Source organism: Mya arenaria, chromosome 13 (genome assembly GCF_026914265.1).
Source record: "Mya arenaria isolate MELC-2E11 chromosome 13, ASM2691426v1".
Lineage (NCBI taxonomy): Eukaryota > Metazoa > Mollusca > Bivalvia > Myida > Myidae > Mya > Mya arenaria.
The window spans coordinates 12466996-12480554 of NC_069134.1; the positions used below are offsets into that span (position 1 = coordinate 12466996).

Sequence of the window (13559 nt, forward strand, 5' to 3'; positions counted from 1 at the left end):
TCCAAATGTGTCAACTGAAGCATCGTTGAGTGTCAACTGAAGCACCCAAATGTGTCAACTGAAGCATTGTTAAGTGTCAACTGAAGCATCCAAATGTGTCAACTGAAGCATCGTTGAGTGTCAACTGAAGCACCCAAATGTGTCAACTGAAGCATCGTTGAGTGTCAACCGAAGCATCCAAATGTGTCAACTGAAGCATCGTTAAGTGTCAACGAAAGCATCCAAATGTGTCAACTGAAGCATTGTTGAGTGTCAACTGAAGCATCTGTGAGTGTCAACTAAAGCATCTGTTAGTGTCAACTGAAGCATCAATATGTGTATTAACTGAGGTATCATCAATATGTGTATCAACTGAAGCATCAATATGTGAATTGACTGTAGCATCAATAGTGAATCACCTGAAGCGTTTAAGTGAATTAACTGTAGCACCAATGTGGCATTATGGAAATAAAATGATGTGCAAATGGAGGCATGTATGAGTGTGTTAAATAAAATATCTTTATGTTGGTAAACTAAAGCTTCTTTTTGTGTCAGCTGTTAGCTCAACTGGAGTTGCCATGTGTCAACTGAAACATCTATGTGAGTCAACTGAAATATCCATATGTTTCAACCAAAACTACCATAAGTCTTAACTGAAACATCCGTGTGTGTCATCTGAAACATCCATGTGTGTTAAATGAAACATCCATATGTGTTAAATGAAACATCCATATGTGTTAAATGAAACATCCTAGTCTCAACTAAAGCATCCATGCGTGCCACCTGAAACATCCCTGTGTGTTAAATAAAACATCCATATGTCTCAACTAAAGCATCCATGTGTGTCGCCTGAAACATCCATATGTGTCAACTAAAGCATCCATGTGTGCCACCTGAAACATCCCTGTGTGTTAAATAAAACATCCATATGTGTCAACTAAAGCATCCATGTGTGCCACCTGAAACATCCCTGTGTGTTAAATAAAACATCCATATGTCTCAACTAAAGCATCCATGCGTGCCACCTGGAACATCCCTGTGTGTCAACTGAAACATCCCTGTGTGTCAACTGAAACATCCATGTGTGTCAACTGAACACATGAAACATCTATGTGTGTCAACTTACATCAATATGTCTCAACTAAAGCATCCATGTGTGTCACCTGAAACAGCCATGTGTTTTAACTGAAACATCCATGTGTGTGTCAACTGAAACAGCCTTTCTTTTTAACTGAATCATCAATATGTCTTGCCTGTAACACCCACATGTGTCAAATTGACCATCTTTATGTGTCAACTGAAGCAGTGATATGTGTCAACTGTAGCATACGTTTGTGTCAAATGAAGTATTTACATGTGTCAACTGATATGTCAATGTGTGTCAACTGATATGTCAATGTGTGTTAACTGATCATGAAGCATCAATTTGTGCAAAATGAATAGTTTGTAATTGTCAATAAAGGCATAATATACACACAAGTGACAACTGAAACACATTTTATGTGTATAAATGAAATGGTGCATATACGTGTTCTTTGTAAGAACAAAATAGAATACCAAATTCTGTAATGTACTGATTGTGGTTATGTCCTGAAATTGTTTGGACATGAGAAGGGTTGGAAACAATTTTTCTTACAGTCATTATACTATGTTCAGTATAAAGAAGAATACCAGTTCTGGAGTTCTTGGGTGTCAGTGTCCTTGTTTCTACAATAATATTGTCTATAGATACTAGAGATTAAATATTAGCCAAATTCAATAATAATTGATTGTTGGAAATAATTAGAGAGGTCATTTAGATCAATTATCAATTTCATTACTGTAACTGATGGAAGTAGAACAATGCTGACATTTTAGACAATTCAGCACACCACGAGTCGCACAATGGGTCATTGAACCCATGTTTTGGTTAATTAAAATCATGAAATTTATATTTTAAAATGCAATCATAAATGTTAATGTTAGTGATAATCAATCTTAGAAAATCATAATCGATAATTATAGACTTCGGGGGAAAAATCGATTTTTTGTCAATACTCCATCAACAGTTAATTGAATTCCAAATAGATATTATGCTGAAAACAATTGAAAGTTCTCGATGCTGTTTTTTTGTAAGAAGATGTGTTTGCTCTTTTTGACCCGACAAAGTGTTACATCCATTTGTGTTTTGCACATCACTCCCAAATTAATTCTTCATGTTGTACTCACAGTGACAGAAATGTGACAGAATTGAAGTAAGAGGAATTACATCTGACAGATATAGATTTGGACTGAATCCTGCATTAATCAGCAAGGAACATGCCTGACATTTCGGCAGAGTTGGCTTTTTAGATAATTTGATTTTGAGCTGCATGCAACATTTTGCTTTTATTTTCACACCACAAAACCGCTGTGCAATGCTTTTTTCTGAGTTGATTAATTATTCTGATGTCGTTAATTTCCGATTTCAGTACAAATTCTGGTGTGATGTCATCAAAACTGGGAACAGAAAAGTGTCTGGTCTGTCAGCTGTTTGTTTTATAACTCTCAAGAGGCATAATTTCTGTTGTAGCAATTCTGAAATAAATCATTATAGCAAAAGAAAAAACAACCAAATCTTGTCAACACATTTTATTTACTCTTTTATACTTAGGCACAGGGGTCTAAATTGTCAATTTTGAGAATGCCTGGCATGGCTTAAAATTATGTACTTTTAAATATGGTAGTCTAATAACATGTTCAAGAAATTACTGTTAAAGTGTGTGTGGGGGGGGGGATGCAGTCAGTACAGTCAGTCATTGAAATGTAACACTGACTGGCCCTGTTATGTGAAATTCAGAATTTGACCAGCCCTGTATACATTTTCCCATTGCTGGGGTTGCAGTCACTTGTGCTTATTTCGACCTCTGCATACCCTTGAATATGTGTTTCCGTCATGTGTGCTTATTTTCCCCATAACTAACATTCAAATGCAAATATGATGTAGTTATTTAAATATGTATAATAGATTAAAAATCAATTTTGTATAATCAATGCAGCTCACTGAAGTGACATGGAATTATATTCAAAAGTTACAGTTCCAGCCTAATGCAAACATTAAATACAAGTTTGAACACAAGGAATCAATTGCAATTTGTTTGTTGAAAGGTGCTAAAGGCTTTTGGATTGACCTTCCTAGAAAAATTGGCTTATTTGTCTTGCGGCTTTGCTGTAACTTTTAATTGAATTATTATTCTTATAGTATTTTTTTTAATAAAAGCTAGTACATGCAAAAATGACACGGTATTGCATTCCTTCCAAATTTAAGGCTTTAAATCATATCAACTTTCATGGCAAATTACAAAGTCCAAATTGAGAGAGAAGCGCCTGGCACCACAATTCATACTTTAGTGAAACAAAACTGTAGCCAACCTGTAGTAAAAATCTTCTTAAACGGTACCAGTCCTTCTTGATTTTTGAAATATGTCCATGTAATAGAAATATTAGATGAAATATAATTTATACTAATAATACTAACAAGTAAGTGTCAACAGCTCATTTTCTTTGCACCACCCATAAAAATTAGAGGTGGAGCTGGCATTTAGTAGGCATGAATGGTAATGGCCCATCTCTTTACTTTTGGAATCCACTCCGACAACTTCAGAATAATTTAATTTTTTTCCATTTATATAATGGTACAGTACAATTTCTTTACTTTTGGAATACATCCTGAGGAAACTCACTGTTACCCAGGGTTTTTATTTGTTGTTTGTTTAATTGAAAAATCCTTTCCGCATGCTTCTCTAGCATACATTATTCTAATCCATTTAACACTATGATCCAATTATTTTAATTATTCATCTGGATCATGCCCCAATGCCCTGTGCACGATGTATGATGATTGCCAATGAGAAAGCAGTCATCTTCCAGCTAACAAACACAATGAAAACATCATTTCTGTGACTATACAACATCTCCACCATTGTTACACTTGTCCTGTGATGGATGGGCACCTTCATTGGAAGCGGAAGTTGCCTGCACAGAACAACACTTGGTTCATACAACAGTTGATTGGCTTGTAAAAAAACGACAACTTTAATTGCATGATGCCTTTGACAAAATAATTTTTTTTTTAGAATATTAATTTTCTGCTTTGTTTAATATTCTGTTGGCCTTGAAACTCTTGCGCGACATAGACAATGCCATATCTTTAATTTTCCTACAATATTATAAGTTGAGTGAGGCAGGGCTCATCTGGTTTTGTGTTAACATATATTATATTACTTTCCTTTATTTGCCATCAAGGATATTTATAATAAATGTGTTCTCCAAGAAAAGCAATTTTCTGTGCTTTTATGTAACTCGGAGCAGTTTGCATTGCCGTGAAACCCAGAATCTGATTTTGGATTTTGGATTTCCTGTATTAAGTTTCCTAGTGGAAAGCTAATACTTGATAGAATGATCGGAAATACCTCCCTGTGTCCCATAGCTGATGCAGTAATCAAATAAAATTGTCATTGGATAATGGGTCATATTGCTGTTCCTCATGTAACCATGAAATATGCTTTATTGAATTTTCCAAAGGTCATTTGGCACAGTGGACTTGAAGTATAGCCCCTTGAGTCCAGCTGGTTGATTATTGGAAGAATTTCAGAATAGTAGATCAAAGGACCAGGAGTTATTTTGTGGCATCATCAAGTCATCTATCTCTTGATCAACTCAGTTGTTGACTTCTAAGTGTGATTACAACCAAGATTATGCACCAGTCAATTGTAACCACGGCCACCCCAGGTCTGGGGGATATACCGGGATAGCTGGGGAAATGAACCGTGTTTTTACTTTCCAGGTGGCCCCGCAGTGCCAGGGGGGGGAAAGGGCCGTGTTTTTACTTTCCAGGTGGCCCCGCAGTGCCGGGTGAATGCGGTGGTTTTGTCCTCGCACCACATAGGGGGGAATTGGTCTTACCTAAGGTCCCTGTGGTGTGCAGGCATTTGGCAGGGATTTTACCAGCAGTTCGTTCACCCAGGGCGGGGATTTTACCCAGACTTGGCTGGACCGAAAGTCAAATTCCCGGCTATTCCCCGTTCCTGGGAGGGCCGTGGTTACAAATAAAAGGTGCATTATATAAGGGTTATTGGTACTGCATTTTGATTAGGATTTTTTCATCATATTTAATTACATGGCTTTTTGCAGGTTTTAATCTTGCCCAGCTTAGCACCATGTGGAACTAGAATGTACCAAATTTCTCTCCAGTCCATTACAACTTCCTGGATTGAAATGCACTTCAATTATTCTGTTATATTTTAACATTTATACCTAGTGCTTCCAAGATTTCACCACTTTCATGCTTTTATTTTGTGCATTTTATTCTGATATTTTGTGCATTGTTCGTAGTAACACCTCCATTAAACCTCTTCATTGCTTTAAGGGTCATTGACCTCTATAATAATCACAAATACTTGAAACTGGGTTCATGATCCAATCAAATAATTTGATTCTGCTCTGCTACCTTTACCGAGAATTTCATTTTGTCCCAAAAGGCAGCAGTCTTGTTGGATATGTCGATAGAGTTGCAAATTCATTGTTGTATTGGGCGATGATGGCAGTGTCCTGTACTGCAAACACTGACACCTCTATTGTTACCATATTTTGGTTCCTCAATGAGGGTGCTTGCATGTCCAAAATTCAATGAAAGGTCTGAGCGGAATTAGAATCAACGCATGATTGTGAAATTATTGTGTATTGGAAATCACGATCAGCTTGGAAACTTCAGAAGCATACGATAGTCTATATTTGGATGAATCTGCAGAGCCAATCTTTTATACGGTTTATTAGGTGGCTTTGTAATGATAGTATTTACTCGTGGATGTTTAATATTGTTGGAAATGTTGTTTCATCATTTTGAATTGTGACACAGACTAATGGATTATTGAGCTGTGAAATCTGCTCTGTTTCTGGATGTATAAGCAGAGTGAGTTGTTTGCCTCATTCTGCATGTTACAAAAATTGTATTGTTGTCTGTTCACTAGCTTAACAATATTGATGACAAAAAGTATCAAATAAGGGCAATACCTAATTGACCATAAATTTAAATTTGTAAATGTCTGCATAAATGCTAATTGTTAAAGAATATAATGCTAAAAATGTTAGTTAGATTGGAAATCTCATAGGCAAAACTCATACCTATGAATATTGTTTGCACCATTTATTTTGTTTGTTAGAATTTCCATTATTTCCTCATCCAATATTTGGTTAGGGAATTATTGTGTTTTGCAGTTTATCAAACAGTCAATCATCATCCATTACGATGTTGATAAACTCTCTTATGAGTTTAACATTTGTGTGCTTGGAAAGCAAGAAACTGTCTGCCGAAGCGCTGTTTCCAGATCAACAATAGATTGAGCTATTGTTATATACATTACAAATATTCTGTCTTTTAGAGGAATGAAATTCATGCATTTTCCGGTGTTGGACTTTTTGTTATGAACGAAGATACTGTGTGTTTTCTTCTATAGCATTGAACTGCATGTTAACCTTCTGAATTTTATTTTCAAATATTTCATGAGTGTTTTATTGATTGGAATTGTGGCAATGATGCTTTTGTTTGAAAAAGTCATTTCTGCCATCATAAATTTAAATTTCATGAATGAAATTAAAGGGACTGTACACCAGATTGGCACCAAAAAAACTTTTTTTCTGTAACGAATCTCAGGACAATTATTTAATAGAATGTGTTACGATTTGATATCATAATTGTAAAAAATAGTACCAAAATGTAAAAAAAAAAAAATTGTGTCGGAGACCGGGTTCGAACCTGTGTCGCCAAAATTGCAGTCCAGCATAGTATCCACTGAGCTACGATGGCTTACTATAATCGGGTGACATAATTAAGGTATATACCTAACTCGGAAATATCACGTGCATAAGGAATGAATTCTACTAGGTAGACATACCCAGTAATCTTTTTTAATGGAAAAATACGAAATAACTGCTTAACATAAATAAATTGTAAACTATGTGGTACTTCAGTGAGTAAGTGTCAATGCATTGTACACATTAATACCAAGTTTATGACAGTTTTCGACAATTTTCTTTTTTTCTTGCAAATTGATCATCTGGTGCACAGTTGCTTTAAGACTGACTGTGCATTTTATATCCCAATTAAAAGTGCCCACATTAATCCGATCATTGTTATTTATAATTTTCACATTTACGATTAATCTGTAAAGAAGTGGTCAGTATTTTCTAAATATGAAAATATATCCAGTAACAAAGATTTAGTAACTAAAAATAAAACTATTGTCATGGACTGTGACCTTTTAAGAATGGCGCGAAATCGGATGTCATGTGACAGAAATATATTTCTATCCCACGCTATACACTGTATGAGCGCAGGATGGAATCTTCACTTGCAAGTTCCCATTTGAAGTAATTTTGCTGAAGGATTTAATATCAAAATCAAAAATAACTTGGTTATCTGAACATATTGCTATTAGGCATTGGTCAAGTGGACATTCTATTATTAAGCATTGAAGATTGGGTCATTTCAGTAAATTCTTATTTGAAATTATTCTCTTGTTAACATTTTTCGCATAGTTTTGTATTCCAGGCCCCAATTTCTTGTAATTCTTAAGTCCCTTACAACAGGATTAAGCTAATCTCACTATTTTTGTTGTTCTATAAAATGTGTTATATTTACTTCTTCAAGAATTTTTAGAAATTATGTAGGAATAATCTGTATGATTATCAGAATAAACCATTTTTCATTTATCAAAATCCATTTTCAGTATGCATTTTGGCTATTTGAAATAAGCGACTTAAGCCTGTTAAGCATAAGAAGTTTTGAGAAATTGGGGCCTAACAATTCATTTACTTTTGCTTGAGTTAATTGAAGAAGAAAGAAAAGATTAAATTCTTCCAGCGAAGCAAATGTTATTCGATGATTTTCCAGACAAGGTAAATTATTAGAAATAAAATCCATATGAACAGTATCTAATACAATAACAGACAAGGAACAAGACCTAACATTGGTAACGCTAGAATGCAAACATAATTACAATAACTTTATGAAATGCATTATTAATAAGCCACATGTGGCTATTGGAATATACTCTTATGGCTTTCTTGGGAAGAAATTTCAATACAATATTGAAATTGTGAAAATCAATTTCTGTATATCATTGTACTGGATACAATAGGGATTTTATGTGGAATTGGCGTTAAAAATGAATATTAAGCTTGCAACATATAGTAATACTGAATATATTTGGATATTTTCAAGTAATGGGGATTTATGTGTTTTGAACAATCTCCAATATTCAAGTAAAGTGTACCATATTTGCTGACCATTAGTTTTGAATGTAAAGAGAAACTTTCATTGCCAACTATGAGCATGCCCATGAAAGGTATTCATGACAGCCCTGGTGATGCTGGGCCATTATTGGGATTGTATTAAGACATGTAAATTGCCTAAAAAACTGTGCTAGTTTGTATGAAAGGATTAGGAAGAGATTCCAGGACAAACTGAATCCAGAAGTAGCTGTTAGAATAAAGCAATATACCATTTTGTTTACAGAAAGTGCCATGAACAGTGGATTTGCAGGAGTAACAGTTACAATTGTGACAAAAGAGGCTGTGTCTGTTACTAGCCGTGATCTATATGGTTTTCATTTGATAACGGAAATAACGATGAAATGACAATGAATTTGTTACAAAACTGAAAAAAACTATGTCATGTGTAGTTTCTTGAAGTTTTTGGTTCCGAAACATCGAAGACGGTCATCAGTTGCATATGGTAAGTTGCCAATTGAAGATGTGTTGTATTTTTTCTTGTTCTATATTTGATAAAAGATTGAAATATTCTTATATTTTGTTAATTTAGAATTCCTTAACACATTATATATATTAAACCAATGATTGAGATTTAAAAGAATCAAGGCTATAATAATTGCCTTTGCAGGTGTTGTCGACATTGCTATCATTAAGACTGCAAATGATTTTAACTACAGCCAGTAATCAGAAGCAGATATCCAATGATCTTTCATGTAAAAGTTTGAACATATTGCGTAAAATCCCAATGATTAAAGGTGCAGAGCAAGCAAGCTTTTATTCAATAAGATTTTAAAAAAATATTCAAGCTGACTTATATTAGAATGTGATCTTTACTGGAACCAAATTATGACATCATATGTGTTAATTTGTAAAACTGCAATTCTTAATGATTAAGCAAGGCATTTATTGGATCATTTATCTTGCTCATATGTAATTAACCACTCACAAAACAACAGACATAGCTGTAATTAACTACCTTCATCATATCTCATTAGCCACCATAAAATATAGATATTGCTAAGTGCAATCAACTGCCTTGCTTGTATCACATCAACCACCAACAAAACAATAGAGATAGCTTGCAATCAACTGTCTTGCCCATATTACATCAACCAGCCACAAAACAATAGACATAGCATGCAATCGACTGCCTTGCTTGTATCACAGCAACTGTTCACAAAACAATAGACATAGCATGCAATCAACTGCCTTGCTTGTATCACAGCCACCATTCACAAAACAATAGACATAGCATGCAATCAACTGTCTTGCTTATATCACATCAACCACTCACAAAACAATAGACATAGCATGTAATCAACTGCCTTGCTTGTATCACAGCCACCATTCACAAAACAATAGACATATCAGGGGGAGGTTTGCAATCAACTGTCTTGCTTATATCACATCAACCACTTACAAAACAATAGACATAGCATGCAATCAACTGGCTTGCTTGTATCACAGCAACCATTCACAAAACAATAGACATATCGGGGGGGGGGGGGGGGGGAGCTTGCAATCAACTGTCTTGACAATAAACATAGCTTGCAATCAACTATCATGCTCATATCAAATCAGCCACTCATAAAACAACATACATAGCTTGCAATCAACTGCCTTGCTTGTATCACATCAATGACCCTCAAAACAACAGACATAGCTTGCAATCAACTATCTTGCTCATATCACATCAACCACTCACAAAACAATAGACATAGCTTAAAATCAACTGCTGTGCTTGTATCACATCAGACACCAACAAAACAATAGACATATTTTGCAATTACTGCCTTGCTTGTATCACATCAGCCACTCACAAAACAACAGACATAGCTTGCAATCAACTGTCTTGCTCATATAACATCAAACACCAACAAACAATAGACATATCATGCAATCAACTGCCCTGCTCGTATTACATCAACCACCCACAAAACAATAGACATAGCTTGCATTCAACTATCTTGCCTATTTCACAATTCAACCACTCACAAAACAATTGAGATATCATGCAATCAACTGCCTTGCTTGTATCACATCAACCACCCACAAAACAAAAGAGATAGCTTGCATTCAACTATCTTGCCCATATCACATCAACCACCCACAAAACAAAAGAGATAGCTTGCATTCAACTATCTTGCCCATATCACATCAACCGCTCACGAAACAATTGAGATAGCTTGCAAACAACTGCCTTGCCCATATCACATCAACCGCTCACGAAACAATAGACATAGCTTGTAGTCAACTGTCTTGCTCATATCTCAATTAACATAAGCTATTTACATGGTTAGGTTTCGGCACATCAGTTTTCATAATTTAAGGCTTTGTTTTAAATTAGCTGGTTGATGTGAAACAGTATAATTAAATGCAAAATGTTTATGTATGGAATCTTTGCATGTGTCTGCAACCTCTGTGTATGAGTTCTTCAACCCCTTGTAGTAAGTATTGCATGGATACTTAAGACTACACTCAATCACTGACATCTGCAGTTGGCTTTCTCAGATGTCTGAAGTACTGTAAACATTCACTCACAAAATTATGTCAGTGTAGGCAGTTGTATGCTAGTCAATGTTTTTAAGGTATTGCTCTCAAAACTACATACATTTTCTTTGTTGATCTATCCACCTGCTGAAAATGTCTGCAGACCACCCTTTTTTGTAGCTGTTTACGGCCGACATGGAAGCCAATTTCATTTCCTCTTCAGATTCAAATCTGCGACCTCGTAGGTTGGCCTATAATCTTGGAAAAGTATACAAAAGTCTGTAAGCGCAAGGACAGGACTCTAAGGTGGAGGTTGCAGTCATTCATACCCCAAAACGTCTTATTATAAGTTATGTGTCTTCAGCCCAATGTGCAGGAGCATTGTCTTTGTGAAAGGTTATATTTTCAATTTCACAGTCCTGTCATTTCTTCCTCAATGCCTTTGTGAGATGTCTCTTCAAGACATAAAATGTAACAAACATATGTTACTTCCAACTTAATATGAATCATATTTTATGAAAGTCTGGAATCGATTAAAAAAACTATTAAATTTCATAGAATTATTTGTGATGGTAATTTATATGTAAATGTAACCTACTTTTTGATAGTGATCTTTATTGACTGTCTGGCTGCTAGGTACTGCATGTTATAGGAGAATCCTCTGGCTGTCCATAAAGAAAATTATATATATATATATATATATATATGTATGTATTGTATACAATTTTTTCTTTGACGATTTGGATCTCCCTTCTCTCTTAGGAGGATGCGAAAATCGTTTTTTCCACACTATAGTCTCCCTCTTCATGTCAGGGTCACAAATATTTCATATGCGGTAATGATACGACAACCAACTTCCATTATTCAACTTTGTATAAATGTCTCAGATGCTTCTATCCTGGTTTTCAACTGAAGTTCCAACATCAGCGAAAAGCAGGTAATTAGAATGGGGATGTTGTTGTGAAAGGGTGGGCAGGCAGGCGGACATCAACCATTGGCTTCTGCCCAATAACTTAAGCTAGCATTGATGGATAGTAATGAAAGTTGGTGTGTAGGTAGCTTATTTGAAAAGCTAGCTTGGGATTGATTTTGATGGGGTGGGATCAAGGTCAACGTCAACTTCACTGTTACTAAAAATAGAAAAATGGAATTGATGGATAGAGATGAAAATTTGTGTGTTGGTAGCTTATGTGAAGAGTTAGCTTGGGATTGCTTTGAGGAGGTCAGAGCCATGGTCAAGGTCACTGTTACTAAAAATAGAAAAGTGGTTTCTGCTCAGTAAGTTAATATTGATGGATTAAAAATGGAACTTGGTGTGTAGGGATATGTAGCTTACGTGGAGAGCTTGCTTGGAATTTCTTTTTGAGGGGCTGGGGTGAAAGTCACTGTTACTGAAAATAGAAAAATGGTTTCTGCCCAACAACTTTAGTTTGAATTTATGGAAACTAAACACATGAGATACTTAACTTGAGATAATTTCAGTTACTTTTTATAAAAGTAAAGATAAAGGTTGCTACTTTTTCTTAACTCATACAAGAAATTAATTGTCTATATTTTCTGATTGCCCATATTAAAAACCTGGTTTTGTTTCCTTTGTCAATAAAAAATTCCATGGCTTTTTCCAAGACATTCCACTATATCGTCAACCACTTTCTAATGAACTATGGAAATAATGCGCTGCACTTTGTCAATACTGCTACTATCCTGAGGTCTACTGCTTTTCTTATTGTCACTTATGTCGTCAGGAGTACCAGCTATACAACAAAAACTGCATTCAAAAATAAAAAAGTCAACAATCCCAAATTCTTTCAGATCAGGAAAATAAATGGTCCTAAATACTTCTGTCTGTCGGTCAAAAAAAAACTTTCCTTCTTTTCATTTCTTTTGAATCTGGCTATGTTTTTATGGACTAAATTTCAGAAAAGACATCGCACAATGATAACAATATGTTAAAAAAAATTTATTATAGATTTGATCAGCTTAAAATAATCAGACGAAGAATTGTTGTAGGCCTTAACATCATGATTCAAAGAATAGCAGTTTGAAATTAAGATAATTCTGAAAGGCAAATATCATACCCAACCATACTTGTCCAATTAACGCGACGGGCAGCTTGCATAAAAAATGAAAGAAACACATCTTTTATTTTGATTTCGTTATGCCAAAAAATACGGTTGGCTCTTCTGTAAAACATTTTGTAAAAATTGCTTGTTTTATGAATTCTTATACCAGCACAAGCTATGATTAAGGAAAAAAGAAGCAAAGAAAAACAACCAATATTTCTTTTTACAGAAAACCCTGACATAGGATGATAGAAAACTAATTTTCGTGACTTTTAGGTGTTTGGAAATGTTGGAAGAATACAGTAGCCTACATAACTGCATTAGTTGATTAAATTCTTGTTCTTGAGAAAATAATCAAATTTTCTAAATCGGAACCAATGAAGAAACAACCCATTCAAACAGTCATATTGAGCCCAGAATAATTTTCTGATAAAATTTAGCATGCAATATGTCATTGTTAATGTTCAGATCATTTTCCTTTCAAATAAATTAGGTGTCACTTCCCCCCATCCAGATGACATGAAATATTAATAGATTGATAACTTGTCTGACATCTAATGGAAAAGGTGTAACATGTGTAACTGTAATGTAAAGTAAATGATAATGTGTGCCTCAGACTCTCCGGAAAAAGTGTAATGCAACAATGTCAGAAATACTGATATTGCAGCTGGACATCAGTTAAATATAAAGTCCAAGTCCCTTAAGGGAGCCATTGTATTAAGTATCATGGGAGAATTT

The 13559-nt window shown here is 34.9% G+C and overlaps 1 protein-coding gene across 5 annotated transcripts in view; it reads left to right on the forward strand.

Annotated features, from left to right (window-relative positions):
• The window catches only part of LOC128213918 (receptor-type tyrosine-protein phosphatase epsilon-like), an 81236-nt gene that overhangs the window by 14675 nt on the left and 53002 nt on the right, over nucleotides 1–13559 (forward strand). The window contains exons 1-2 of one of the 5 annotated variants that reach the window (XM_052920035.1): nucleotides 5705–5908; nucleotides 8513–8731. The exons of 3 other annotated variants lie outside the window; for them this stretch is intronic. In XM_052920035.1, the coding sequence (XP_052775995.1) occupies nucleotides 8671–8731 (61 nt within the window). In that variant the 5' untranslated portion in view covers nucleotides 5705–5908; nucleotides 8513–8670. Of the gene's footprint in view, nucleotides 1–5704; nucleotides 5909–8512; nucleotides 8732–13559 lie in introns of those variants that run through there. One more of the 5 variants, XM_052920034.1, reaches the window with a different exon arrangement.